At 55.5% G+C, this 26,894-nt stretch overlaps 5 protein-coding genes across 14 annotated transcripts; 2 read left to right on the forward strand and 3 right to left on the reverse strand.

The window, feature by feature from the left end:
* Nucleotides 1–38: 38 nt before the first annotated feature.
* On the reverse strand, nt 39–5,219 carry IRF9 (interferon regulatory factor 9). 2 transcript variants are annotated; one of them, XM_033851278.2, is made up of 9 exons: nt 4,691–5,219; nt 3,721–3,901; nt 3,221–3,398; nt 2,851–2,981; nt 2,681–2,762; nt 2,506–2,577; nt 1,582–1,923; nt 624–739; nt 39–476 (listed from the first exon to the last, which is right to left on the reverse strand). In XM_033851278.2, the coding sequence occupies exons 2-9, from the start codon at nt 3,898–3,900 to the stop codon at nt 348–350; spliced, it is 1,230 nt and encodes a 409-aa protein (XP_033707169.1). In that variant the 5' UTR covers nt 3,901; nt 4,691–5,219; the 3' UTR covers nt 39–347. The 2 variants fall into 2 exon arrangements, with proteins under 2 accessions (XP_033707169.1, XP_033707170.1); XM_033851279.2 differs by lacking the exon at nt 2,506–2,577.
* A 149-nt stretch (nt 5,220–5,368) lies between these two features.
* Nucleotides 5,369–16,339, reverse strand: RNF31 (ring finger protein 31). Of its 7 annotated transcripts, none has more exons than XM_019924146.3 (21): nt 15,276–16,339; nt 15,043–15,189; nt 14,737–14,892; nt 14,482–14,541; nt 14,303–14,378; nt 13,908–14,085; nt 13,046–13,433; nt 12,581–12,868; nt 12,071–12,319; nt 11,785–11,970; nt 11,467–11,673; nt 9,598–9,771; nt 9,416–9,514; nt 9,233–9,322; nt 7,726–7,840; nt 7,503–7,621; nt 7,111–7,335; nt 6,906–6,963; nt 6,093–6,189; nt 5,622–5,790; nt 5,369–5,539 (listed from the first exon to the last, which is right to left on the reverse strand). In XM_019924146.3, the coding sequence occupies exons 1-21, from the start codon at nt 15,465–15,467 to the stop codon at nt 5,420–5,422; spliced, it is 3,393 nt and encodes a 1,130-aa protein (XP_019779705.1). In that variant the 5' UTR covers nt 15,468–16,339; the 3' UTR covers nt 5,369–5,419. The 7 variants fall into 7 exon arrangements, 6 of the variants coding, with proteins under 6 accessions (XP_019779705.1, XP_004314694.2, XP_019779708.1 ...); XM_004314646.4 differs by having other exon boundaries at nt 5,369–5,511; nt 7,111–7,224; nt 12,581–12,871; XM_019924149.3 differs by having other exon boundaries at nt 7,111–7,224; nt 12,581–12,871.
* A 109-nt stretch (nt 16,340–16,448) lies between these two features.
* PSME2 (proteasome activator subunit 2) lies at nt 16,449–19,778 on the forward strand. 3 transcript variants are annotated; one of them, XM_004314645.4, is made up of 11 exons: nt 16,451–16,584; nt 16,894–16,926; nt 17,364–17,426; nt 17,671–17,757; nt 17,859–17,889; nt 17,976–18,073; nt 18,663–18,731; nt 18,886–18,953; nt 19,117–19,171; nt 19,474–19,560; nt 19,651–19,778. In XM_004314645.4, exons 1-11 carry the CDS (start codon nt 16,537–16,539, stop codon nt 19,729–19,731), a joined length of 720 nt encoding a protein of 239 aa, XP_004314693.2. In that variant the 5' UTR covers nt 16,451–16,536; the 3' UTR covers nt 19,732–19,778. The 3 variants fall into 3 exon arrangements, with proteins under 3 accessions (XP_033707172.1, XP_073656724.1, XP_004314693.2); XM_033851281.2 differs by lacking the exon at nt 17,364–17,426 and having other exon boundaries at nt 16,449–16,584; XM_073800623.1 differs by lacking the exon at nt 19,117–19,171 and having other exon boundaries at nt 16,450–16,584.
* A 1,208-nt stretch (nt 19,779–20,986) lies between these two features.
* On the forward strand, nt 20,987–23,197 carry EMC9 (ER membrane protein complex subunit 9). Its single transcript, XM_004314644.3, has 5 exons — nt 20,987–21,261; nt 21,403–21,479; nt 22,549–22,618; nt 22,709–22,803; nt 22,966–23,197. The coding sequence occupies exons 1-5, from the start codon at nt 21,064–21,066 to the stop codon at nt 23,144–23,146; spliced, it is 621 nt and encodes a 206-aa protein (XP_004314692.1). The 5' UTR covers nt 20,987–21,063; the 3' UTR covers nt 23,147–23,197.
* A 3-nt stretch (nt 23,198–23,200) lies between these two features.
* PSME1 (proteasome activator subunit 1) lies at nt 23,201–25,921 on the reverse strand. Its single transcript, XM_004314643.4, has 11 exons — nt 25,768–25,921; nt 25,140–25,172; nt 24,928–24,990; nt 24,708–24,818; nt 24,578–24,623; nt 24,363–24,460; nt 24,055–24,123; nt 23,901–23,968; nt 23,757–23,811; nt 23,595–23,681; nt 23,201–23,421 (listed from the first exon to the last, which is right to left on the reverse strand). The coding sequence occupies exons 1-11, from the start codon at nt 25,804–25,806 to the stop codon at nt 23,341–23,343; spliced, it is 750 nt and encodes a 249-aa protein (XP_004314691.1). The 5' UTR covers nt 25,807–25,921; the 3' UTR covers nt 23,201–23,340.
* Nucleotides 25,922–26,894: the final 973 nt, after the last annotated feature.

The following is a 26,894-nucleotide window of genomic DNA, read 5'->3' on the forward strand; positions in this document are numbered from 1 at the left end:
ACCCTGCTGCCTTCTTCTCTCAACAAGTCCGATGCTGATTCCTTTTCAATAAAATTTTATTTTCAATCCTTAGTGAAGATCTAAGAAGAAAATATAAAGTGCTAGGTTTTAGGGTTGCGGGCAGAGGGAAAGGCCCCGAGTTCGCGCCATCTGTACTTGCCCAGTTCAGTTCCTCAGAGACGAAAGAGGGTATATCTCAAAATTAAAAAAAAAAAAAAAAAAAAAGTCATCCTTGTGTTCCCCACCAACCAAGGTCTATGAGGAGTTCAAGGACTAAATCACCACAGACAACCGATGAGAATGATCACCGTGGGAGGCAGGTCGAGAGCGTGGAGGAAGAGGCTCTCTCAAAGCAGATAGGTGGAACAGAGAGAGGAGAAGGAGGCTGGGTCCTCCAGGCTCTGCACCAGGGGCAGGATGGCTGCCTGATCCTCTGGAGTCTTCTCCAGTAAATGTCGGGCAAAGGCCTGCTCCATCTGCACGAAGAGGTCGGGAGAGGGGGTTGTGAGCACGGCAGGCAGGGCCGGACACTACGCCCAGGGGCTCTTTCCCCGGGAGGCCCTCTTCCTCCTCAACACCCCATTCCCATGCAGGCAGGCTGTTCTTGCCCTATCCCGACTCACCTGCACTGTGATAAGACTCTGTGGGGTGTGGTTGGGGCCAGGGCTCTCCTCCCAGAAATTCAGTGTCACCTGGAACTCGGGTGCGGGGCCCAGGCCCTGGAAGTACCTGGCCAGGTCTGAGAGAAAAGGTCAAGAGTTGGAAGAGAAGACAGAGGGTCTCAGGCAGGGAGGGATTGGGGAGGATCCCATAATGGAGAAAGAGGGGTGGCAGTGGGGCCACTCAGAGACCAAGGCCAGAGCAGGAGCCTCAGGGTGGTGAGGCCGTTGCCTGGTGCCAGGGGAAATGTTAGGAACTGAGCTGCTACTCGCCTGTGGACAAATAGGGAAAGGGGCCGCCTTTTGGAGGTAGCCAGTCGTCACACAACCTGAAACCTGGGGGAGCTGGGGGAGCTTAAGAGTCCTCTCGGCAGCAGCCCTGGCTGCTAACACAGTTGTGCCACACCTCTGTTGCCTGCTCACAGCCTCCCTGCACTAGGGGACCCCGTGGCCCTGGGTCCCCTATACTCCAGGCCCTCACTCCCGAAGTCCAATTGACAGTGGAATGGAGGCAGGAAGTGGGATTCCAAGCGTGGATGGGAGAGGGGCAAGCTGAGGGGCGGCTGAGCGGTGGGCGAGGGCACGTGATGCACACAGCTCTCGCGAATGTGTGAGTGGTCCCTGGGCAGGTGTGTCCAGTGGGGGGGTGCCACGAGGCGCACCTTCCCATGATTACTGTACGCTCCCGTGTGGTGGTGCTCCCGAGGCGTGACAGCCTCGTGCTTGGCTTACCTGGTCCTCATCTTCCACGGCCTTGGCTGGGGAAGGGGGGCTGCCAGGGCTGAGCATTGCACGAGTGCAGGGGCCATGCCTGGGCTGTGATGGGGGATGTGCTGGAGGGAGCGCAGGGTGGTGGCCGGGCCCATGGAGGGGGAACAGAGGTGGGGGAAGGGGCTCAGGGGCTCGGCGGGAGCAGCCTCACCTCTGCAGAAATAGGCGGTTCTGAAGAGCTCCACGCACTGGTTGCTGGGCAGCAGGTGCGGGCCTGGACCAGGTGGAGCCTGCGGCGCGTTCCAGGAGATGGGGATGGGGCAAAGGCGCTGCACAAAGAGGCCTCGGGAGTTGCTGGCCACCAGGACCCCTCTCTTGAGCTGGCTCAGCAAGCGCTGGGTGGGCTCTCGTGGGCCGGGTTTGGGAAATACCACCTGCTCCATGCCGCACTGGGAGCGCGAGGGCTCAGCCACGAGGCGGCAGTCCAGGCTCTGCACCTGGGCCTCACCCACCACACGTCCATCGTAGATGAAGGTGAGCAGCAGAGAGTAGTCTGTGGACAAAGAAAGGCCAGCTGCACCGGTGCCCCTCCCCAGGGGCTCACTGGCCAGCAAGAGGCTCTGGAGAAATGAAGAGGGGCTTCCTGCAAATCCAGCATCCTCATTTTGCTGGCGAGGAACGTGAGGCTCAGAGAGAGAAACCAGGTAAGGGCTGGTGAGGACCAAGCAGGACCAAGCAGGCCGCAAGGTGGGGGCGGCAGCCGCACCTTCTAAGGATAGAGAAGGCGCCCTCCCTCCTCATCCTCCTGCCAACCCTCGGCAGCCCAGAGGGCTTCCCATCATACTTTCCCATCACTCAGGAGAAGAGCTAATACACAGATTCTCACTGAGGCCTTAATGGCCAGGGCCTTACAGTTTACAAGAGGGTCCCAGAGATCAGTCCTCTACTTAACCCCCAGAATCAATGTCTCAAAGTGGATTTCCAGGGAACACAGCATGTAGGGGGTATTTTTGAGAAGTGAGCTGTTTGGAGTAAGGTGGCCCCGGTTTGCTGCAAGCCCTGACAGATTAGATACATACGTAGCCAGAGGAGGACAAGGGAGGATGGGGGCAGGGGTGAGTCAAACGCCAAGTACCTGAACCTGGAGGGGGCAGAAGCTCTGGGGACACCAGATCTCCTTGGAGAGGGGCCTCAGCTGTGTCCCTACCTGGGGGGGAGGCAGAGGCACTGGTCATTCAGAGTGGACTGGGAAGTCCAAGGGCCAGAGGCTGTGGCATGGAGGATAACACAGGAGGCAGGGCACTTGGTACCTTCCTGAAGCTCAGGGCTGTTGCTGCTGCTGCTGCTCCCGGAGTCTGAATAGGTTGTTCCCCCACTGGTCTCCACCAGCTCCTACAGACACAGTTTCTATCGTTGGCCCATCTCTCCCCCAGGTACTGTTCTGCCCTCAGGTCCACCCGGTTCCCTCCCCAGCTCTCACATTTTTGAGGGGGTCCTGGAGCAAGGAGGGGCTGAGTATGCAGTTCTTCGTGGTAACCTCGTCCTCCTTCCTCTCAGAGGACACAGAACTGTGGTGTCGCTTTGATGGTGATTTCTGGGTCCCTGGCTGAGCTGTGGAACGTTGAGAGGGAGAGGATGGTCAGAGCCTTAAGTGGGCACAGAGGGAAGGGGAGAGGTAGGAGGCAGTGAAAGGATGGGCAGGACTGGCAGGGAACCTGCTCCCCAAGGACAGGGCAGAACTCTGACCGAGGGGCCTGGAGGGAGGCCACCACCCTCCCAGGAGGCGCAGGGCTCCATCCTTCCTCCCCAGGCTGCTGATTCTAGGAGTGGCGGGGCAAAGGGACACCCACCGGGGAGGGTTCCAGGTGGCAGCAGCCGGTACACCTTGTAGGGCTCAGCCCCATCCCTGTGGCCATTCTCAGGAACCTCCTGGAACTCAGAACTCTTGTTCAGAGCACAGCGCAGACGAGTCTTCCAGATAGCAGGGCCTTCCGAGTCCCCCTTCTTTCCCTTATACGTTGCCCAGGCCTAGGACACAGCAGAAGTAAAGAAGAGGCAGCATGTTGTGGACTGCAGATCCTTTACCAAGGCTGGCTTCACGGATGTGTGGCCTGAGCGCTCACACAGAAGGGCCTCTGCTAGGTTTATGCTCAGCTATTGCCACCTTGAGGTCCTTACTAAGGTTTGCATTTTCATCTTGCATGGGGCTCTGACAATTACGTAATGTAGCTGGTTCTACCCTGCAACCTCCCCTTTATCTGAAACCCAGGTGGATGTAAGCGCTTGAGGGTGACAGTGCCAGTGTATATTCCATCCCTCCCTCCAAGGGGCTGGTTTCCGGGCCTTTCACCTTGAAGAAGGCGGCATCCTGATCCTCCCGGAAGTCCTGCTTGCCTGCGTGCTTCCAAGGAATCCGGAACATGGTCTTGGCCGCATCTTCCCAGCACACTCCTGGGAACTGCCCGCTCTCCACCTGCTCCACCACCCAGTTCCGGAGCTTCCGGGTGCAACGTGCCCTGCCTGATGCCATCCTGGGGATAAAAGCAGCAGGAAGTGTCAGGGGAACTGATACTTTGGGAAGAGTGAGATCCTGGCCCTTGGGGTTGGATTCCGGCAAGGGCCCCTAGAGATCTCATCCATCTTTTTGTCTCTATAGATATAATCTCAAACTTCTGAGGCTGAATTGTTTCATTTCTGCCGTCACTAGCGATGACCAAAAATACTTTCTTTTTAACAGCCCAAGCTGTGACATCTAGAAGGGAACCTTAGGCATTGGTCTTAATTTTAAGGTTTTTCAGGAATCTATCATTCCCTTGGTGTCCTGCTCCTGGTGAGAGGCCCTGTCTGGATCCCCAAGTATTTACAGACACAGTGGCTGCTTGTGAGATGCCTCTTCAACCCTCTTCACTCACCACCCCCACAACCTATCCTTCGATGCCCCCCAACCTCCCCCGCCTTGTCCCAGGGGTAGGTGGGGCAGGGAGCTGGGGGCAGGGAGCTGGGGGCAGGGGCAGGGGCAAAGCTGTGGGCGGGCGGAAGTGGGCAGGACCAGGAGGCAAGAAAACAATCAGGGGAGAGCAGCAGAGTCTTCTTCCCCAAACCCGGTAGTAGGTGCCCCTGTCCTTTGCCTAGAGGGCTTGGGACACTGGCCTCCCCATCAGTCTTTCACTCACGCCAAATTCCAGCTCCCCGGCTCACAGGCCTTCTGTCTATTCCTCAGTCTAGCAGAGGGGTCCCCAGGAGCCTCTACCCACCACCTCCAATCTAGCCGGGCCTTCCCACCTAGACCCAGGCTGACACCTATTTTTGGTTAATCTTACCTGAGCTGTTCTGCAGGCTGTCCCAGGGCTCAGCCGACCTCAGCTCAGCTCCTGGCTAGGCAGCTCCTGGATCTCTCCGCCCCTTTCTACAGTCCCCACCCTAAGTTTCAGTTCTGCTCCAGGGAGGTTCTTTTCCCCGAAATCACGTGGTCTCCGAGTTGCAGGGTAACTGGTTACCACTAGGGGGAAGCAGCATCTGAGAATCTTATCGTAGGAATCCTGCGGTCAGAGTCTGGAGGAGGGACCTACTGCCTCAGGCTCATTCCCCTTCCTCCCTCAAGATACTCTTTGCTTGTATCAGACCACCTCTATGACACTGCTGCTTCCCCAGGGAGGCCGCAGTGTCCCGGAGTCTAGCCTGGGGCCTCTGGATAGCTCTGTACCACTTGTGCATCTGTGTTCCCCCATGATGCCTGCTTGGTACCTACTAGGTCACCCCCAAATATCAGCTGAATTCAATAAAAGAAGAAAGGATGCAGGGAAAGAGGAAGCCCAGGCCAGGTGGCTGGATGGGGAGGGCTGCCCTTGGCCTCCCACAGCATCAATTGCTTCTGCCTGAGTCCAGAGAGGGTCAGGTGGCAGGCTGCAGGGGGCCTTTAGCAAAGCTCTATTCACACACACCCCTTTCCCTGGTGCCCCAGGATGGTGGGGTCAGGAAGCAAGAAGGACCACCAAGAAGCCTGGGCAAGGAAATGCCTCTTTATTGGTGCTGGAGGTGTTCCCGGGGAGTCAGATCACGGGACCTTCATTGGGACCCTTGCCCTCAGCTACTTCCTCCTGCGGGGGATACTCTGTCCCAAGGGCACCTCTTCTATCAGCTTCTGTAGAAGGAGAGAGAAGATGATGATACTGGAAGCCTGGGGCTCAGACACAGTCTGGACAGGGGACTTCTAGAGAGTGGGGTCAGAGGTGAGGCTGGGGGAGGCTTTACCTGTAACAAGCGGGCGTGGTAGGTGGCGGCATCCTCCCCAGGCAGCGGCTGGGGGCGCACATGCAGGTAGCGCTCGGCAGCCGTCTCCAGCTCCTCCACCTCATACAGGCTGGCTGGGTCCAGTGAGTGGGCGTTGATGAGGCTCACAAGGTACTCTTTGTAGTGCGCCCTGGGGAGATGAGAGGGTGGAATATTGTTCTTCTGAAGTTTGACTGATATCAACTGAGTGTGTCCAGCACTGTGCTGGGCACTAGCATACTCAGATGAACAAGACCGGCACCCCTCGCCAGTTGCTCTTGTGGGCCCTTGCCAATCTGTGCACACCACCTTTCTGTGCCCTCGCCTAGAGAGGCCCCTCCCTCCCACTTCTTGCAGGACCTACTGCTTGCAGAGACCCACTCTTCTGCCCAGGCACACCCCCAGTGCTCCTGTGCCGCCGACGCCGTGCTCCACGCCCTGCCTGGCACTCACTGGCAGAGGCCGGCATAGCCAGCAGGAGTCTCCTTGCCGCAGGCTTCGTCCCGGAACCCGTTGGGAACTTCCTTCTGCTCCATCACTCGGCAGCCACCTAGGGGTAAGGGAAGGAAGAGTCCCTTTGTCCGGAGGGGGCCACTGACCACGAAGGCCCAGGAGAACTAGGATATGGATGGAGGCACGGGAGGTAGCCTCTAGGGAGGGGACTGAGGACAGGAGCCCCTGCTCTAACAGCTGTGCCAGAGATGCCACCGTGCAGACCACTTCCGACACAGAAGCAGGGACCTTGCTGTCCCTGCTTTTAGCCAAGCTGACTTCTGGCCCATATAATCATATACTCCCTTGAGACAGCTCTTTTGGTTGTGATTTAGCTCTTGCGAGGTTAGCTTATTCTGTGAAGGTCTTACTCTACACAGATGGTAAGAAGTGGGGCAGATTAGAATCATATATAACATCTTTCTGTTGCCCTCATGGAACCTTAAACAGTGCAACTAGTAAGTCTTTAATTAAATAGTCATTGAGTTAACTAATGAATCACTATCCTTTGGGAATGGGAGAATAAAATTAGCATCGAGGTGCCAGGCGCTTGAATGTGGCCTCACATAAAACAGCTTGGCTGCAAGGTGGATATGGTCCCCACTTTACAGAGGAAGAAACAAGCCTGGGGAGGCTGAGTCACCAAAGAGCACAACAAGCAAGCACAGGATGGGCCTGCGTCCTGGTCCAACCCCAGACCCAAGCCTCGCCTTCATCCATCACACAGGGGGAGCCCAGCCCCTCCTCTTGCCTTCTCCCAGGCCCGACACTCACCTCCAGGCACTGCCCGGGCCCCCGCTGGGGGCTCTGTGTTGAACATGACGTTATTGTCCTGAGGAGGGCAGAAGGATGGGCGTTAGCTTCCCTTGGTGCCAGCCTGCTGGATTTCTCAGCATCCAGGCCTTTCCCTGCCTGCCACCCTGTGCCCTGCCTCCTCTCCTGGGTGACTGGCAAACCAGCCAGGCTGGCCGCCCCTGACCTGAAGCAGCTTCTGGAGCCGAGGAGCCGTCCAGTCCCGCAGGTAGAAGAGGCAGTCGCGGGGGTGGTGGCCATGCAGGGACTTCTTCACCCTGCAGTTAGGGTCTGGACATTTCTGGCGGAAACCCAGATGGGAGAGGGGAAGTTGGAGACTGTTGGGGTCCTGGCCTCTCAGGAACCCCTGCGTGAGGGGTGTAGGGGTGGGGGAGATGAGACATTGGAGGGTCTGGAGCAAGCAGAAGGGGAGAGAGGACAGAGAGGTGCTTTACCCCCCACTGTTCTCTTCTTCCCCTGGGTGTTCCTCAACGGCCTCCACCCCTCACTCCCTCACTCCCTCACTCCCGATGGCAGCCCCATCCAGCTAGCCCTTCCATCCCCGTTCTCTGGGCTCACATTCTTGGCGTAAAAGGCATTGTAGCAGCCACTGCAGAACTGGTGGCGGCACTGGGTGCAGTGAAAGTGCATGCAGCCTCCTCGGGCCAGTGCGTACGAGAACTTGCACTTGGGGCAGTCTGCAAGGGACAGCAGGTCAGGGTTCGGGCTGCCACTGCTCCTCAGGCCCTCAGGAAGAGAGCCGCTGGCAATGAGAGATTACTGGGCAAACAGGCAATCTTACCTATGCCATTTTCCTGAAGGTACATCGCCAAGCCCTGGGCCTGGTACTCCGGGTCATTGGTGCGTTTCCAGTTCTGGAAATCTTCACAGCTCCGACCTCGGTGCTGCTCCTCCCACTGCCAGAAGGAAACGAGCTTCCCATGAAAGCTCTATCCTAGGCCCTTCTTGCTGGCCCCTCCACTCAGATCCAGCGGTCCCTGGCTTAGTGTATGGCACTGCCATCCACCGTTTGCTCAAATCCCAAACCGAGGGGCCAGCCTTGGTTCTCTCATCTCTTCACACCCAAAACATTCACCAGCAAGTCTTGTTTCCACCACCCAAGCCTAGTTCAACCCTGTCCTTTTCTTCATCCCTACTCTGACCACCTTTACTCTGGGCCAGGTCAGGTCTCGTCTCGATTCCTAGTCTCTATGCCTCCACTCCTGCTCCCCTATGGTTCAGCCTCCACCTTGCAGCCAGTGTGCCTTTGAACATGTAACCAACTGCACTGGGAGTGTTCTAGCTTGGAGGTTTGGTGGTAAGGTCGCAGGTGTTCATTTTATTATGGTGTTTTATATGACAGATGCAGGGACTTCCCTGGTGGCACAGTAGTTAAGAATCCGCCTGTCAATGCAGGGGACATGGGTTCAAGCCCTTGTCCAGGAAGATCCCACATGCCGCAGAGCAACTAAGCCCGTGTGCCACAACTACTGAGCCTGCACTCTAGAGCCCGCGAGCCACAACTACTGAGCCCATGTGCCACAACTACTGAAGCCCACACGCCTAGAGCCCATGCTCTGCAACAAGAGAAGCCACCACGATGAGAAGTCTGCACGCGGCAACAAAGAGTAGCCCCTGCTCACCTCAACTAGAGAAAGCCCGCACGCAGCAACGAAGACCCAACACAGCCAAAAATAAGTAAATAAATTAATTAAAATAAGTTAAAAAAAAAGACAGATGCAACTTTTTGGTATCAAATATTAAACTTTCTAAAGGTAAATGAGAGAGCATCACCCCTTGCTCAGTTGTAGAATGAAAGGCCGATCCCTTGCTGGACTGGCCTCACGGCCTCTCCTGATCTGGCAGCTAGCTCCTCTCCGACCGCCAGCCGCTCTCACCCTTGCTCTTGAGGCTCCAGCCACACAACACTTTTTCTGACTTTGGCCTTTCCATGTGTTGTTCTTTCTCTTCCAAATACTCTCTGCATAGTTGGCTTCTTCTTAACTTTCATGCCTGAGCTTAAATCCAGCCATTTCAGAGAAGACTTGTCTAACCTCTCGATCCTGTGTACTAGGTAGGTCCATCCTGTTATTCCTAACCTCAGATTCCTATTTGTTTTCTTCATAGAACTCACGGCGATGTATAATTCTGCTCTCTCTCCTTCCCTCACCCCTCCTCCCTCCCTCCCTGGCTAGCCTGTAACTCTTTGAGCCCAGAGCTCATGTCTGTTCTGTTCTCCAGCACACCCCGCGTCTAACAGTACCTGTGGTGGCTCAGCAGGTATTTCCAAAAGGATGGATGTGCCTCACCTGGCGCTTACAGCGCACGCAGAAGGTCTGGTGACACTGGGGACATGTTGCCTCCAGCTGCTCACGCTCGTATATGAAGCCAAAGGAGCACTGTGGGTGCAAGAGCATAAAGCTGTCTGAGGCCTGACCAGGCACCACTCCCCACCCGTCCCTCCGGTCAGCAGCTCTGGGCAGGCCTCTGACCTGGGCACACCACAAGAACTTGGGATCTCGCATGAGCACGCCCTCAGTCAGCTTCTTGTGGAACAGCGCATAGGCATCTGGCTCTAGGCTCTCTCGAAGCTGGGAACAGGATGTGGAAGTGGCGGGTGGGCAAGGCTCCTGTTCAAAGCCCAGGGCACCCTGAGTCCTAGGGACTTCAGTACCTGGATATCGAGGGTGGAAAAGTAGCTGAGCAGCTGTGCATCATCGGTGAGGTCGGGGCGGCCACAGGCAGGGCACACCATGTCTGTGATGTGTTTCTCCTTCAAGGCAATGGTGAAGTGCTGGCGGAAGCAGTCGGGACAGATAGTGCACTCACAGGAGGTCAGAGCCTGCATCTGGTGGAGGGGAAGGGAAGGGAGGGAAGAGGGTAAGAAGCTACAGTTGCCAGCTGAGGGGGGGCAGTAGCCAGGTGTCTGCTATGAAACCGGGGTCTAATTAACAACTGGGCGGGCAACCTAAATGTCTGAAGACCTTCAGATGGAAAAAAACAGACAATGGTGAGACCTAAGGTAAACGGAAGAATGCCCTCTAAAGGCATCCACATTCAATTAAAAGCAAACACACAATAACTGAATCACTTTGCTGTACACCTGAAACTAACACAGCATTGTAGATCAACTATACTCCAGTAGAAAATAAAAATTTTTTAAAAGTTAAATTAAAAAGGAAAAAAAAGCCGGGGGTGGGGTGGGGGGTGGTGGTGGTGGTGGATTCCCTGGTGGTCCAGTGGGTAGGACTCCGCACTTTCACTGACGAGGGCCCGGGTTCAATCCCTCGTTGGGGAACTAAGATCCTGAAAGCTGTGTGGCGTGGCCAAAAAAAAAGCAAACACAAACAACATCCTTGAAATGACAAAACTATAGCAATGGAGAACAGATTAGTGGCTGCCATATGACAGGAGGAGGGGAAGAAGGTTCCAACTATAAAGCGGTAGCACAAGGGGGTTGCATTGTGGTATCTTGATTGTGGTGGTGGTTACATGAATCTACATGTGGGGTCAAATGGCATACAACTACACACATACACACTGATGCACAAAATGAACAAAGCCTGCGGTCTAGTTGACATTGTACCAATATCTATTTCTTGGTCTTGATATTGCACTATGATTATACAAGATGTCACCATTGGGAGGGGGTGGATAAAGAGCACACAGGACTCTGTACTATTTTCATAACTGCCTGTGACTCTACAATTATTTTAAAATAAAGAGTAAAAACAAAAAACATACAGAGCCAGCCTAACTAAACTGGGCTGTATTTTGCCAAAGAACTGCCACTTCTGACCTAGAGTAAGTCAGAAGGGGCTCAGGAGATAAGAGGGGCCTATTCCTACCAAGTGGGTATTTGATGATCACATTAAATAACGGTAATTTTTTTGGTGTGACAGTGGTATTTGTGGTTATATTTTCAAAGAGTTTTATCTTTTAGAGATACATATTGAAATATTACAGATAAACTATCTGACATCTGAGATTTGTTTCAAAATAATCCTATGTAGGGGCTTCTCTGGTGGTGCAGTGGTTGGGAGTCCGCCTGCCGATGCAGGGGACACGGGTTCGTGCCCTGGTCCAGGAGGATCCCACATGCCGCGGAGCGGCTGGGCTCGTGAGCCATGGCCGCTGGGCCCGCGCGTCTGGAGCCTGTGCTCCGCAACGGGAGAGGCCACAACAGTGAGAGGCCCACGTATCGCAAAAAATAAAAATAAAAAAAGAATTCTATGTATGTGTAGATGAAGTAAAGATTGGTCATCCATTAATAATGGCTGATGATGAATACATGGTGGGGGGAGGGAGAGTGGAATCCATTATACAGTTTTCTCTACTATTGCATGTTCGAAATTTCCCATAATAGAACATTTAAAAAAAAGAGAGGGAGGTGGCCTATTCTTGCCCTCCCCTTCCCAGAAGCCTTCAGGGGCACATGGGCAACTGCAGAGCAAAAGACAAGATCAGAGACGGGCTGGGGTAGAGTGGGGATCCAAAGGGAACAGAGCAATTCTAAGGCCAGGGGCAGTGGGGAGGGACTTACCCGGTTGCGGGGCAGGGCCCAGCTGCACACGGCACACTCCTGGGCAAGCAAGCGGCGCAGGAAGGCCCGGTCCTGGCTCTGCCTCACAGCTTCTACCACATCCCCCAACTCATAGTTCCTGGGTGTTTCCTGCAGTAGCGCCAGTGCCAGCTCTGCCCGGCCCCAGCTGGGGAGTGCGTGGACTGCCAAAAGCCGTCTGACCAGGCTCTGCAAGGCGATTCAGGTGGAGAGGGAAGAAGTGGCTGTCAGACCGCAGAGAGCCTACCCCTCAGCCTGCCCTCAGCCCTACTAAGTGGGCTCTTCACCTCCTTCCAGCACCTGCTTATCTGGCCCGTCCCAGGAAGGGGTGGGCTCAGGACCACTGTCCCAGAGGCGCTGATGGAAGGGTTCTAGGCGCTGGCGCTGTAGCTCAGTCAGGGCTCGTGCCACGTCACCTCCATGTTGGAACAAGGCATGAAGAGACCCCTCCTCAGGCTCAAAGCCCAGGGACCGGAGCTCCTGCACCTGTGAGTTGGGAGGGGTGAGAAGGAGTGAAGAAGCATGTGAGAGGCTCTGAGATCCACAGCCCTCAATCCTGCACCCGCTCCAGCACAGCTGCTGCTACCTTCCTCCGCCGGGCCCGCACACACTCTTTCACAGCTTCATCCAGGTTGCCGTGACGATCCAGCCAGGCATTCCGGGCCTCCTGACAGGAAAAGGCACCCAGCCTCGGGTCCTGCTGTCCAGCCAGCTCAGCCACCATCTCCAGCACGTAGGGCAGCTCTGAGCGCAGCCACTGCAGGGGCACCTCGGTGCCCGAGTACTGCAGAGCTGAGAAGACCTCCTCTGGACAGGCGCCTCCGGCTTCCCCTTCCTAAGGCACAGTCCCGCCCAGACAGGGCGCCCATCAGGAAGGGCACACCCCACCCACCCTTAGCCCGAACCAAAATGCTGACAGTGCTCGAGCTGTCATGGATCATGGATCACGTGAGCAGGACACAGCATGATGCCTGCCGTGGGGGAAGGGTTCAATAAGAGGCAGCTGCTGCTAACAATGACAGGTTTTGAGAACTTGCATCAATCAACTGCAGCCTCTCTCTTCCCCCACAAGCTTATCCCAGGCCCAAATCCTCACCCGGATCTTGAGCACTAGCTGGAGACCTTCCTCCCGCATCTTGTCTTGGCGCTGCTTCTCAAGGTCCCCACAGGAACTGGCCAGGGGGGCACTGAGGCGTCGTGGAGGCCCTGGTTCAGGGAGTTGCTCTTCCAAAGAGCTGGCAAGGGGCTGAGGGGTATGCTGTACTGGGTTGGGGCTGCTGGTCCGGTTGCACATAGCACACACCCAGCCAGGGCCCGAGTTGCAGAAGGTACAGTGAATGCAGTACCACACTGGAGTCTGAGCAGAGGAGAGCAAAGTATCCTCCTGCTGGGAAGGCAGAAAGAATTATCCCATTGAAGGTTGGCTGAGGCTCCAGATGGAAATATAGGAAGCTGGGGGGAAGATACCGGGGAACTGAAGGAAAATAGGGGATGAAGAAGTAGAGAATGGCCTGTGGTAACAGGTGCAAATAAAGAGCTGAGAAGGCCAGGAACAGGTTACCTGAAGGGGCTGCAGGCAAACGCCGGCATCCTGAGAATCCACTACCAAGCTGGGAGGCTGAGCCAGCCGAGGTCGCTCACACATGGCACACAGCACAAACACAGCCTCATTCTCAAAGGTGCAGCTCTGGCAGGCCCAGTGACCCCGTGCAAGCTCGGGTTCTACGCCCCCAGCTCCTTGGGGACCCTCAATCCCCAGCCCCAACCCTTTACAGCCTCGGGGCCGATCACAGGCCACACAGAGTACTGTCCAAGGTTCATTCAGCAGGGCGCAGGCAGAACAGTGCCAGGGAAGACGGGCACTTGCAGGATCAGGGGAAGAAACAGAGCTGTCTCCCAGGGCCGGCAGGGAGGTTGACTGAGGCTGTGGTGGAGCTGAGGCAGGTAAGCTGTAATGGAAAAGCAGACACGGCCTGCTGAGGGGGTGCCTGGGACCCTTACCCATGGGCATCCCTCATTCCCTGCAGGACAACACATGGCTCTGGCCTTTGCACATGTCTGGAACACTGCCATACCCATAGCCTCTTCAACATTTAAATGACAGCCTAAAGTCCATATCTGGCTGGTAAATATCCCTAACATAGGGTCTGACCCCTATTAGGTGCTTAAAATATTACCAACTGATTGGGTTGATCCTTCTGACTAAGCTGCATCCTCCTACTACCTATCTGCACACCCAGATAATCTATTTTGCTATGACTGCTACTTGCTTGACATGTATATCTATGATCTCCTGGAAGGCAGTAACTGGCTGCTTGCTCTCTATGAGACAGTCTTTAGCACAGAATCCAGCACATAGTAGATACTCAAATAATTTTAAGTTCTCTCAATTTCGCTCCCACTCAGGAGAAAAGGCCTCTCACTTGGGGGTCAGGTGGGTGGCCTGGGGGGCCACAGGCAGGGTCTGGCGGAGGTGATGTGCACGGTCTGGGTGTCCATGGAAGAGGCAATCACAAGTTGGGCACAAGCCCTGTTTACAAGCTAAGCAGTGCAATGTGCCTGGAGCAGAACCACAGAGGAAGCAGGGACCAGGAATGGAGGCTGGAGAACAGGAAAAAATAGAACATCTTTCTAAAAAAGACCAGGTTACATTTGAATCTGCTGTGGAGGGGACAAATCACAGACAACTTTTCAGCATATTTTTTCAACCCAAGGAAACAATTTTAATCTATACAAAAGGAAGATAACCAAGAAGACAGGAAATTTCCATCAGTATGATCTACTAGCATTCCCACCCCCCAACATAGGACAATAATACCTGGGGCAGAGGGTGTGGTGAGGGGGCCAGGATCAATCTCTCTCAGTAAGGGGGCAAACTCTGAGAGCTGCAGTATCTGAGGAAAAAGGACAGGGAATGAGCAAGGGCTTGGGGACAGAGGCCCACAACAGGTTCCCTTTGTTCGCCAGGCCCCAGAGCCCCATTCCTGCCTTCCTTACATCATCTTCAACCTTGTCTTTCAGCAGCTGCTCCAGTGCTTGTGGTTCTGGATGAGTATTCTGCAAACAAGGTAAGAGGAGTTCCCACCTAGAGCCCTGGAACAAGGCCCTCCCTCAAAGCCCTGGTCCCCCAACGTTCACAGTGTGAAAAGTACAGAGAGATCCTAAGTTACTGTGGGGACTATGCCTATGGTTCAGCAGCATGGGAGTCCCCACACTGGCTTTGTTGTTAGGCTGGGACTAGAGATACCTCACCTGTAGCAGCAGGCTGAGCTCTGTCCGAAGCAGCAGTACTTCCAGTGTGACTGTAGCAACTTGTTGCTCATCCGGCTCCTTCTGGCCCTCAGGGAAGCTCAACCCATCTGGCTGCTCCTCTGTGTAGCCATACAATCGCAGAACATCCCGGCCCCCCTGCCACACATTCAAACCAGTCACCGCCCAGCAGGTCCCCTTCCCAATAGGGCTGGACCTCAAACCATTCAGCACAGCCTCAGGCCCTTTCTAGTCAATCCCCAGCCCAGGCTAAGTTCCCTTCTCCCATTAGGGGCCCAGGGGCTTCACCTGAACAGCATCCACCGTACTGCGAAAGACAGGGTTATTAAACTTGACCCCGCGCCAGTACCGGGGCCGCTGAGGGCTGAGGAGGTTGCGGCCATATTTCTCCAGGATGTTCAGGGCCGTGGAGAGGGTGTTGAGGTAGTTTCGGGGCTGCGAGCAGTCAGAGAGCAGAGAGCTGTGAGCCCCAACCCGGCCTCAGGTCCTCTGTCCTCCTCCCAACCCGGGCCGGGCCTCACCTCCCCATGAGCGTTGCAGCGGACCAGGCGTGCAGCATCCAGCTGCAGGTAGCGGGCTGCTGGCGGCAGAGAGGTGACCAGTAGCGGCCGGAGCTGCTCCAGCGAAAACGCCTGCCCGGAATCCTTCCTCAGGGCGCTCGCCAGCTCCTCGCGGGCCGCCAGGAAGGCCCGCTCCTCCTCCTCCCCCGGCATCCTGAGACAGGAGTCAGCCCCAGCCCGCTGTCCGACGGGACCCGGCGCAGGCTGTGCGCGGTCCGAGCGCCGCCAGTAGCGCCTGGGGTCTGGCTTCGCGGCCCGACCCGGTCGGTTCGGACGCCCCGGGTCACTCACGGCACGGTCACTCTTCGGCCCCGGGCCCAACGCCAGGGTTAGCGGGAACAGGAAGTACTAGGAAAGAGGGCGGGACTGCAACCCAAATTCAGGGGAAGGGGCGGGGTCTAAGCTTGATGAAGGGCGGAGGCCAAGAAATCGGGGGGCGTGGCCCAGGGACCCAGCCAATGATAATGATAAATAATCCATGGCTCCTCCCCCAGAGCGCCTAGGCAGCAAACCCTGTTCTGGCGTTCTTCCCCTCCTTGGTCCAGGCTGGTCCCACCCCTCTCCGGATAGACCCTGGTACGGGGTTACTTTACTCCCCTCAAAGCCCTCCTCTCTATCCGGGACCCCACAGGGGAAATCCCACTCAGCTGGGGACTCAACTCTGGCCGGCCTGAGCCCCACTCAAGCCCCTTCTCCAGTCAGTCTTGAAGATAGGGCGCCCTCCGGGAGGAAGCCCCCGCGCCTTCTCCCTTCCTATCCTCTGTCCCTTCTCCCTCCTACTACTTCTCCCGCCCACTCTGATCCCTCTCTGGCCCTTCCCCGCAATCAAGCCTTCCTGGGGGAGCCCCACCACTTAACACCCCCTTTCCCACTCTCCCACCCTTCTCACCCCAACCCTGACAGTCCTTGGACGGTTCTTTCCCCCTCTCTCTAAGCCCCTCCCCTTCTCCGAGGGACAGCCCCTGTTCAATCTCCGCCGGTCCCACTTGTCCTAGCCCCTCCCCCGGACAGCCCCTGGGTTTGTGACCGAGTCAGCACCGCCTCTTCTAGTCTCACAGGCCGAGAATGGCAGAGGGGCTCCTTACGGTTTGCGGCCTTCCAGGGGGAGGGGGAAAAGAAGGAAGGGGGTGGGGCTGAGGGGGCGGGCCTGGACGTGGGGAGTGAAAGCGAAAGCCCAGGCGGCGAACAGGGAGACCGGAGACCTAGCAGCAACTGGAGCAACATGGCCAAGCCTTGTGGGGTGCGCCTGAGCGGGGAAGCCCGCAAACAGGTAACGGGGGACCGGGAGGCCAGGAAGGCGCCGAGGAGCCCTCCTAAATGGAGGCCAAACTGGGTGCTCCGAGGGACCAAGGCCGTGCCAGAGAAATCTCCCAACCTCTCTAAGTGCTTTCACTTCTGCCCGGGGATTACCAGATTCCTGCCCTCCGGACAATCTCTGCACTGAGCATGGGCTTCCAGGGAAGTCTGGCATGTGGTGGGGAAGGACTGAGCCAAGTTGGAGGGCATCCTATTGGGGGTGGGATCTTACTCTGGACAACTGAGACCCTTAACCAACATCCGGGTACCGCTCTCTGTGCAGGTGGATGGCTTCAGGCAAAATCTTTTCCAGGAGGTAAGTCTTCTGGATTCAAGCGATTTGACCCAGAATCTTAGGCCAATACTTGAGGGTTGCAACTTCTCAGACTGATCCCCAAACCCACCCTCCATCCGCGCCTTACTTCACTTATTAAGCCTCCATCTAAGATAAGCTCTTAATTATTGATCTCTGCTTTTACCTGTACCCCTCTTAATACCTTCTGCACTTCCACCACTTCCTCTCCCCTCTTTTGGTGTGGAGGGAAAAGCCATGGCCCCAAAGCAGGAATACCACAGTTCTAACCTTGGTTCTGCTGCATCCCAACTTGGGGAATTCCCTTCAATTTTCAGGGCTTCAGTTCCCTCATTTATAAGTACTGGAATCAATGATTTCCAAGGGCCCTTCCAGTCCCACTTCTCAGACATCTCACTGAACGTCTTCTGTGATTCCGACCCTTGCAATGTAACCCACAGGCTGAGGAATTCCTCTACAGATTCTTACCTCAGAAAATCATATACCTGAATCAGCTCTTGCAAGTGAGTAGTGTGGACCCCTCCTGCCCCATCCCATGGCCTCTCTCCTCTCCATCCACCCTCTCTAGCTAACAACTGGGCTCCGAATGCAGAGAACAGTCGCAAATGGTGGACTGGGAACATTAGGATAGTGTGAGGCCTGAGCCTAGGTTAGGAGGCAGAGGTTGGGTGGGATGTGTGGAGGAAAGGCTCTGACTCAGGTTGAGGGGAAGAGGTTGGGCAGCCCCTGACAGTGAGCTCTGTGCAGGAGGACTCCCTCAACGTGACTGACATGACTTCTCTCCGGGCCTCGCTGGACATCCCCATCCCAGACCCTCCACCCAAGGATGATGAGGTGAGGCACTCATGGTGTAGGGCTTGGGCTATAAACCCAGTGTAAGTGGCCCTCCAACCTCCATGACTTTTCTAAAGCTACTTTCCCCCTTTTTTCCTTAGATGGAAACGGATAAGCAAGAGAAGAAAGAAGGTAAGAGAGGAAGGGGTGGCTAGGAAAAGGGAAATGGCACACTGACTACTGGATGAGAAAGGGTCTAAGTCCCCTCTTTCTCACAGTCCCTAAGTGCGGCTTTCTCCCTGGGAATGAGAAGGTCCTGGCCTTGCTTGCCCTGGTTAAGCCAGAAGTCTGGACTCTCAAAGAAAAATGCATTCTGGTAAGTCTGGGAACTGGGGGACAGAGAAAACGAGCAAGGCCAGGCCCTGGTCTCCTTCAGAGATTCAATTCCTTCATTTAGGAAACTATTCCCCAAATAGGAAGCTTCCTTCTGTACCTTGGGTTTAGATACCTTTTGTTCTCTATCACAATGATATCCCCAAATTAGACTGTGCTACATCCACCTCTATAACCTGAGAACCTACTGCTGTACCAGGTACAGAGTACAGATGCTATGATACAGTGAGTTGGTTTAAGAACTTGGGCCCTAGAGGGAGACTGCCTTGGTTCAAATCCTGACTCTATCACTTACCTAACTGGTTACTTTAAGTAAGTAACTTAGACATCCTGTGACTCCGTTTTTTCATCTGTTAAGTGGGTACAATAAGAATATATACTTTGAAACAAGCAAAAAAAAAATATATATATACCTTGAAAGGTTGTTGTGAAGATTAAATGAGATATATAATACATAGCACAGTGCCTGCCATATAATAAGTACTCAGTTAAATGTACCTATTATTAGGAAGTAGCAGTAATCAGAATAGAGGGTTTGTTGAATGATTCCTACATGATATCTCTTAATGTAGGTGATCACATGGATCCAGCACCTCATCCCCAAAATTGAGGATGGAAATGACTTTGGGGTGGCAATCCAGGTGAGAAAGGGTGTGTGAGAATGCTGACAGCAGGGAGAGACTTGGGGAGTAAGGGATAGGAGCTAGACAAGAACTGGGAGGAGGAGGGAGACGGTGAGTGAAGGAGGGAGGAGATGAAGGGTTGTCTTTGCTTTCCATTCTTTTGTCTCCACAGGAAAAGGTGCTGGAGAGGGTAAATGCAGTCAAGACCAAAGTGGAAGCCTTCCAGACAACCATTTCCAAGTAAGGACAGCTGGAAGGCCAGCGCCGGGGTCTGCAGGGACATTTCTTTGGGACTCCCAAAGCTGGGCATGCCTATCGGATGAAGCGGTGCTTTGGGAAGGGTCTGAGGGAGTACCTCTCTCTGAACATCCATTCCTGTGGTTACTCCTCTTGCTTCTGGCAGGTACTTCTCAGAACGTGGGGATGCTGTGGCCAAGGCCTCTAAGGAGACCCATGTAGTAAGTGGACAGTCCACCAGCCTTTTAGCTGAGGCTGCTGGGGATGGGGGGTGATGAGAAAGTGGGGGATAGAGGTCCTCTTTGTCTCATTTGTGACCTTCCCAATGTGGAGAATATTAAGCCCAGGAAAACTGATTTAGGCTTCAAAAACCTTGACCCCTTTCTCTGTTTGATCCTCTGGGATCCCATTTCTTGGCTGAGAAGGGGCTCATTCCTCAAGTTACCTATTCCCTGTATGAGGAAACAAGACTAATGTCCCAACCTTCCATGGGGCTGACTCAGCTTTGCCTTCCACATCCCAGATGGATTACCGGGCCCTGGTGCATGAGCGAGACGAGGCAGCCTATGGAGAGCTCAGGGCCATGGTGCTGGACCTCAGGGCCTTCTATGTGAGTGTGGAGTAAGCCCCTTAGGGAGGTGGATGAGGGGCGCAGGGGAAAGGCCAAGAACCTGACTGTTGCCCTCTGGCCTTCTTCCAGGCTGAGCTTTACCATATTATAAGCAGCAACCTGGAGAAAATTGTCAACCCAAAGGGTGAAGAGAAGCCATCTATGTACTGAGCCCAGGGTTAGAAGGGAAATAAATGACCTATACTTTGTGTGGATAACCTCTGGTGTGTGTCATTCATTCAAAGACATTTACTGAGTGTCGCCTATATCCAGACACTAGATGTGAATGAATGTGGTGATGAGAAAGGGAGGGGTGCCAGGAAGACGAAGATGAATTAAAGGTGCATCCTGTTCTTAGGAAGTCATCCTAAAGAACAGGGTGGGAACTGTTACATGCCATGACAGCCATGAAAATAACCTGTATTGGGGAATTTCACAAGATTATTTCCATCTGGAGGTATCATGAGTGCTTCCTGGAAGAGATGGCATCTGGGCAGAGCCCTTATAGGAATAATCAGGCTTTGGAGAGACTGGGGGAAAGCTCTGAGGCTGAGGTCAGGGAATGAAGAAAGGCACAACCCTTTCTTCAGCTCAGAGCACACCTGGAGGGAGAATGAGATTTCACTGGGAAAATTATGGGTAAATGGTTGGACTCCTTCTCAAGGGCTGGGAGGGGCAAAAACGCTTCCAAGGCATTAAGGCGAAGGAAATTATACTACAGGACATTATGGGAAGGATGGGTCAATAAAATTCTTTTTGACCTTTACCCTCCTCCTTCAGCCAATGCCGTCTTTGTTTCTGCAGTCATTACATTGAGGAAAGGAAGGGCCAGATAACCTGCAGTTGCAAAAGTGACACGGCTTATTAGTAAGTGACAAAGCCGCTCTAGAGTACCAATCCACTCATTCCATAGTTGTAGCCAAGCTGTCCGCTACGTACCGACATTCGAAGCTCCGCGTTTCGGGGAGACACCAGATGAGGGGCGCGGGCACCACCCAGGTGGCACCGCGGGGCCTGTAGGGGCGGGAGGCAGAGGTAACAGACGCAGCCATCTTGCAATCAAGAGCCGAAGTGGGGTAGCCTAGCCAATCAGCGTGCGGGTAGCTCTCTACAGTCAAAGGCGGGACAATGTTGGATGCTGATTTGGCAAAACGAGACTCTCTAAGCCTATCAAAGAGCACCACGTGGGCGGGACTCCAGAAGCCGGTCCGACTTGGAGCTCTGGTTATGTGTCCCCAAGGCAGGCGCAGCTCTGCTGCCGCCGCTTGGGGGCGGGGGAGGCGGAGCTCTGTGCTGCAACATGCAATCCCGGCCGCCTGCATTCCGGGCCGGGTGGGGGCCGGGGGCCGGGCGCCGGGCTGAGGTCTGCCGGAGCCGGCGGGCTGCCTTCGAGTCAAGTCAGCGTCACCGTCGAACCTAAGTGAGGGGGCACAGGGAAGGGCCCAGGAGGGCTTGGGGGCGCTGGAGGGGGCTTCGCGGACGCGAGCTGGGGCCCCGCTCGCCATGGGGGAGGTGGAGATCTCGGCCCGGGCCTACGTGAAGATGTGCCTGCACGCCGCCCGTTACCCGCACGCCGCTGTCAACGGGCTATTGCTGGCGCCAGCGCCGCGGTCGAGAGAATGCCTGTGCCTCACCGACTGTGTGCCCCTGTTCCACAGCCACCTGGCCCTGTCTGTCATGCTGGAGGTCGCCCTCAACCAGGTGCCGCCGCTGGACGCCCACCGACCACCGCGAAACCCCCCAACACCCCTAGCCCAAGGCCAACCCTGGCCTCTTGGCAGTAGTGCGCACCCATAGGGCGGGCGGCACGATTTAGTTACTGACGGCGCTTTCCCATGGCAGGTGGATGTGTGGGGCGCGCAGGCCGGGCTGGTAGTGGCAGGGTACTACCATGCCAATGCAGCTTTGGACGACCAGAGGTGAGTGGGGAAGCCAGAGGCAGAGGGCTAAGGATTATGGGGTGGGGGATGTCAAGAGAGCCCCTCTTGGTCATTCCTTCCATCTTTCCTTCATCCAAGGCTTAGCCACTGTAGAGCTAAGGTACCTACTAGGCTGGGTAGGCGGTGAGAAAATATAAAGAAATGTTATTTTCCTGGAGGAGCTGCGGTGGGGTGGGAAGGACAATAACAGGCTGACACCTGCTGTAACTGAGATGCCCCCCAAGTGCTGAAAACACAAAGGAAGCCCAACCAGCAGCTTCTAAAAAAAGGAAGTTTCTTTTTATATATACAGTTCACCGTTTAACAACACCGGTTTCAACTACCTGGGGCCACAAATAGGCGAACTTTTTTCACTGAATAGGTACTCCGGTACTACAGGATCCGAGGATCCGATGCAGAATCCAGAATAGGGAGGGCGCACTGTAAAGTTACCTGAAGATTTTCAACTGCGGGAGGCTCTGTGGCCCCTAGACCCCTCATTGTTCAAGGGTCAACTGTATACAGAAAAAGTTATCTACGTATACAGTAGTCATGTATTTGGAGCAAATTATACTGTTTTGTAATTTGCCTTTCTCTCCTTAATAAATATCTGACATCTTTCCATCCCTACACTAATATCTACCTTACCCTATCAGCTATACAGTATGAACATGGATGTACCATAATTTATTTAGTGCCTTACATTAAACATTGAGGTTGTTTCCAATTTTTTTTTTATTACAGACACTGTCCTATTATTAGAGTAAATTCTTCGTTAGTAGGGTTTCTGGGTTAACATACAATATAAATCTGGATGGTTATGCCAAAGTACTCTCCAAAAAGACCATCTTAGATTTCCACTCTCACCAGCAGTGTCTGAGCACCTGTTTCCCACAGCGCTCAAGCATAAGTCTTGCACGAAGCAGTCAGGCAGGCCTGATGCCCCCAGGCCAACTACAGGGAAAGGCCGTCACTGCCTCCACGTCTATGGGCTCTGGGAGGCCCAGCTCAGATGGATGGGGTCTGCCCACAGGAGGCTCTTCACAACTCTGATCTTCCTTCTACACAGCCCTGGGCCCTTGGCCTTGAAAATCGCTGGGCAGATTGCAGAATTCTTCCCTGATGCAGTACTTATTATGGTGAGGCTTGGGTTTCAGAGTGGGGAGTTGGAAAGAAAGTAGGAATGGGGAATCCTCAAAACCCTCACCTGCCCTTCCTTGTCCACACAGTTGGATAATCAGAAACTGGTGCCACAGCCTCACGTGCCCCCAGTTATTGTCCTGGAGAGCCATGGTCTCTGCTGGGTCCCCAAGGACAAGAACTTGTGAGTGCCCCACTCCCTCCACCTCTTCTTGGAAGCCCACAGCTCCTGAGCCTCCTCTGTTTTTGGTTCTGCCCTAAGCGTCCTTCTCTAGAAACTAACCTCTGCCAAGTGTCTGGCCCCTCTGCCTGCTGAGTTTGACCTCCATGGGGGTTGTTATTTCAGAGTGATGTGGAGGGACTGGGAACAGTCACGGCAGATGGTGGGAGCACTACTAGCAGGCCGGGCCCACCAGCACCTTGTGGACTTTGACTGCCACCTTGACGACATCCGGGAGGATTGGACCAACCAGCAGCTCAATGCCCAAATCACCCAGTGGGTTGGGCCCACAAATGGAAATACCTGAGCCAGGGCCAGAGGGGAGGCTCAGGATCCAATAAAGAGACTTGGGCTGTTGGGCGATGGTATGACTAGATTTATTGTGCCTGGGAGGCAAGGTGAGGGAGAAACCTCAACAGACAGAAGGTGGGGAAAGTCTGGAGTCTCCTGTGAAAGTCAGGAAGGTCTCTGCTGGACCAATCACAGAATGAGAGGAGGCTCTCAATAGATCATTCCCTTTGTTTCTCCCCTGGGCTTCTTGAGCTTCTCGAAGTTCTTCAGGATGATGTCATATAACACAGCCTATGGGGCCAGGGAGGAGTGGGGGTCAGCCGCAGGTCCCCAGTGGCTCTGTGCCCCATTTCTTGCCTTGTGGAGAGGTTGAGCTTTGATACCCTTCACCCCCAGCCCGCAGGGTCAGGGAGTGGGTGGCCTGGGAAAGCTGCCTCTGCCCACCCCTGCCCTCGCCTCCTCACATAAGCGTTGCGGATCTCCATGACCATCAGCCGGATATCCCAGTACTCTGCCTCATCCAGTTCGTGCACCAGCTGCCGATAATCACCCTGTGGGAGACTCGGGTCAGGCCTGACTTCAAAGGTGTCCCTCCTCCCATGCACCCTGACCTGGGCCTCACCTACCACGTGGGGCTGCTTAGCCGCTTTGGTCACAGCATCACCTCGCTCAGAGAAATACCTGTGGGAAGTAGAAGGGTGTGGAGTAGGGGGAGGAGGGAGCACAAGCCTCAGTCCCAGCCAAAGGCAGAGCAGTGGGCAATCACTCACTTGGAGATTTGAGTGTGGAAGCCTTCCAGCTTGGTGTGAAGGGTGGTCATCAGCTCAAACACCTTCTCCTGAGGAAAGAAAGCGAGGAGGAAAGTGTAAAAGCAGCATGGATGGGAGAAATAAGGAGGGCAGAGGAGTGGGGCAGTGTCCTCACCTGGACAGCCACTCCAAAATTGTTCCCATCCTCAATCCGAGGTATCTGCAGTTGCAACCAGGTGGTGACCTGGGAGGAGGGAACGGCATTGAAACCCCATCAGCCCCCAACCCAATTCCCAGGTTCCTGTCCTCCTTTGTTTCCCTGCTCACGGTGGGTGGAAGTATGCCACGTCTGTCCTGAACCCCAAAGCCTGGAATTCTGGCTTCACTTGCTGTGCCCTCTCCTGCTAAGACCTGGCAGGTGCCATGCCCAACTGGCAGGGACGAAGGAGTACAAAGGGTGGGGGTGGAAGTGGGAGGGCTCACCAGGTTGAGCTTCTCAATGACATCCTTGATCTCAGGCTTCAGGCGCTGCAGGAGGACCACGATCTTCTCATTGCAGTTCACTGGGCCACAAGGAGGACCTAGGAGGTGGGCACTGGGTCAGTCACATGACTGGGACCCTGCCGGGCAGGGAAGAGGCATCCTTAGGGAGGAGCTCCTGGGAGGTGAGACACAAGTCCCTTTCACCATAGTGATACCTTTGTCTTCATCTTCCCCTTTCTTCTTTTCATCCTTGTCTTCCTTCTGTAGGGAGAAGGGGTCTCTTAGGCAGGCCTAAGGCTGATTTTCCCCATATTGGGTCCCTCCTCCCAGCTCCTGCCAACTTGCCTCCTGTTGTTTCTTCCGCTCCTCCTTCTCTTTCTCCTTGACTGGATCAGGCACTGGGATGTCCAGCGGGGCCTTCAGATTGCTCAGGTTGGCTTCATTGAGAGCTGGCTCCTGGTGCAGGGGGGTAGAAGGGCTGGAGGCAGGGGCGGGCTCTCACCTCCTCACTCTCATGGCCCAGCAGGCTCTCCCTTTGGCCCCTACTCTCTACCAGCCCCAGTACCTTTAAAAATGCATCCAACTCAGAAATCTTCTTGGGGAAATAGCTCCCGAGCAGGTTCTCTGTCTGTGTGTATGGTAAGGGTAGGGGAGGATGGCGGTCAGAATCAAATGCCCCTCCTAGGCAGTGAAGCAGGGCTGCCACTGCCCAGCAAGGAAGGGCTGAGCAGTGGGACTGGGTAGGGAGGGGTGGGGTGATGACGGGTCAGGTCTTACCTTAGCACATAGGTCTTCACGGAACACATCCACCTGTGGGACACAGGCAGCCCTTCAGACAACTGGCTTTATGGCCAGTCTATTCAAGGACTCAAGGATCCTTAGGGCTGTGTAGGGTCTGACTTGGGGAAGGGTGGAGTGGACCCAGGTGGGGCGGGATTTGGGAAATGAGAACATTCCTGGAGCTGAAGGGCGAAGGGTTCAAGCGGAAACATCCCTAGTGTCTCCTGGGCTGTGGGAGGAGGGATGTAAGAGAGCCGCTGCGACTGGGGAAGGGGCGGAGTGCCCCGTGGAGTGGGCTCCGGGGCCTCCTGTGGTGGCAGGGCAGGGTCCGCTCCCAGTCTGTGTGTGGGCCTGGGCCCGGGGCCAGCGTACTTCCCCTCCACGCCAGCGCTCCGCTTCACCTCACCCCGCTGAACCTCGGCCGCCTCGCCTCTCTCTCTCTCCCGGCAGGCAGACCTGGCCGGGCTCCCCGGGCTCAGGTGCTCTGGGCACGGAGGCTCACGAGGGTTCGGATGACTGACCCCGACTCGAGTCGGGGGGCTGGGTGGGAGCGGGTCACGGACGCCCTCAGCCTCTCGGGGCCACGCCTCCCTGATGGGCCCTTCCTCGAACCCGTAGCGCTCACCTTGGCTTGGGCTTCGGGCAGGACCCTGAGCGTGGCCATGGCCGGGGCGGCGGCCTAGGGCCGCACGCGGAGCGAGGAGTGGGCACGGGGAAGGGAAAGCGAAAGCAGCACTCGCTCCCCGCACTGCCCTCCTGGGTAGTGGGAGTGGAGGCACTGGAGGAGGCGGGGACAGACCAGAGAAAGGCTAGGAGCTGAGGGGCTCAGGGAGGCGGCCCAGCCGCGGCTCCCCCTAGAGCCCGAGAGGCGCGTTTCCAGCGCCCCGCCTCCCCGCTTCCCCGCCTCCCCACCGCTGCCAGTCTTTCGGCTCCCCGCCTACCGACTCCGCCCACCCCACCTCCTCCCTCCCCGCCCTGCCTTCTACGCCCCCGCCTCCCCGGCCCCAAGGCCAGTGCCCACCTCTGAACTCCCCGCCTCCCCGCCTCCCCGCCTCCCCACCGCTGCCAGTCTTTCGACTCTCCGCCTACCGACTCCGCCCAACCCACCTCCTCCCTCCCCGCCCTGCCTTCTACACCCCCGCCTCCCGGCCCCAAGGCCAGTGCCCACCTCTGAACTCCCCGCCTCCCATCTCCCTGCCTCCTGACAGCCCTCTGGCTCTCTTCTTTCCCTGCTCGTCCTGGGACAGTGATTAGCCTTATCTGGCTCTCTTCTTTCTTTTCTCGGTGCTGGAGCAAGACCTGGCCTCCCTTCCTTTGCCCTGCCAGCGTGGACCCCTGGCTCCGCGGGCATCATCTGGCTCAGTGACATTCAGACTCTGGCATCGCCCCATCACAGGATCATAAGAGAGGGTCAGCTCTCTTATGACCCTTGTGGGCTCCATTCCTCTGTAACCCACTCTCCGCACAGCAGCAGGATTCCACCTTGCTCTTGCTTAAAACTTTCTCGGCTTCCTGTTGACCTTAGGATGAAATCCAAAGGACTTTCCTGGCCCAAAAGGCCTGTCTGGCACCTGTTCCCCTTCAACTTCACTTTCCACTGCTTTCTCCCTCTTTCATTTCAGTTATAAATACCTGGACTTTCCAGCTGTTTCTCAAACCTGTTTGCAACAAGTTCATTCCTGCCTCAGGGCCTTTGTCCTTGCTAATCCCTTTGCCTGATACTCCCCTTCCCCTGCCTCAGGATGTCATTCC

This window comes from Tursiops truncatus, chromosome 2 (genome assembly GCF_011762595.2).
Source record: "Tursiops truncatus isolate mTurTru1 chromosome 2, mTurTru1.mat.Y, whole genome shotgun sequence".
Classification (NCBI taxonomy): domain Eukaryota; kingdom Metazoa; phylum Chordata; class Mammalia; order Artiodactyla; family Delphinidae; genus Tursiops; species Tursiops truncatus.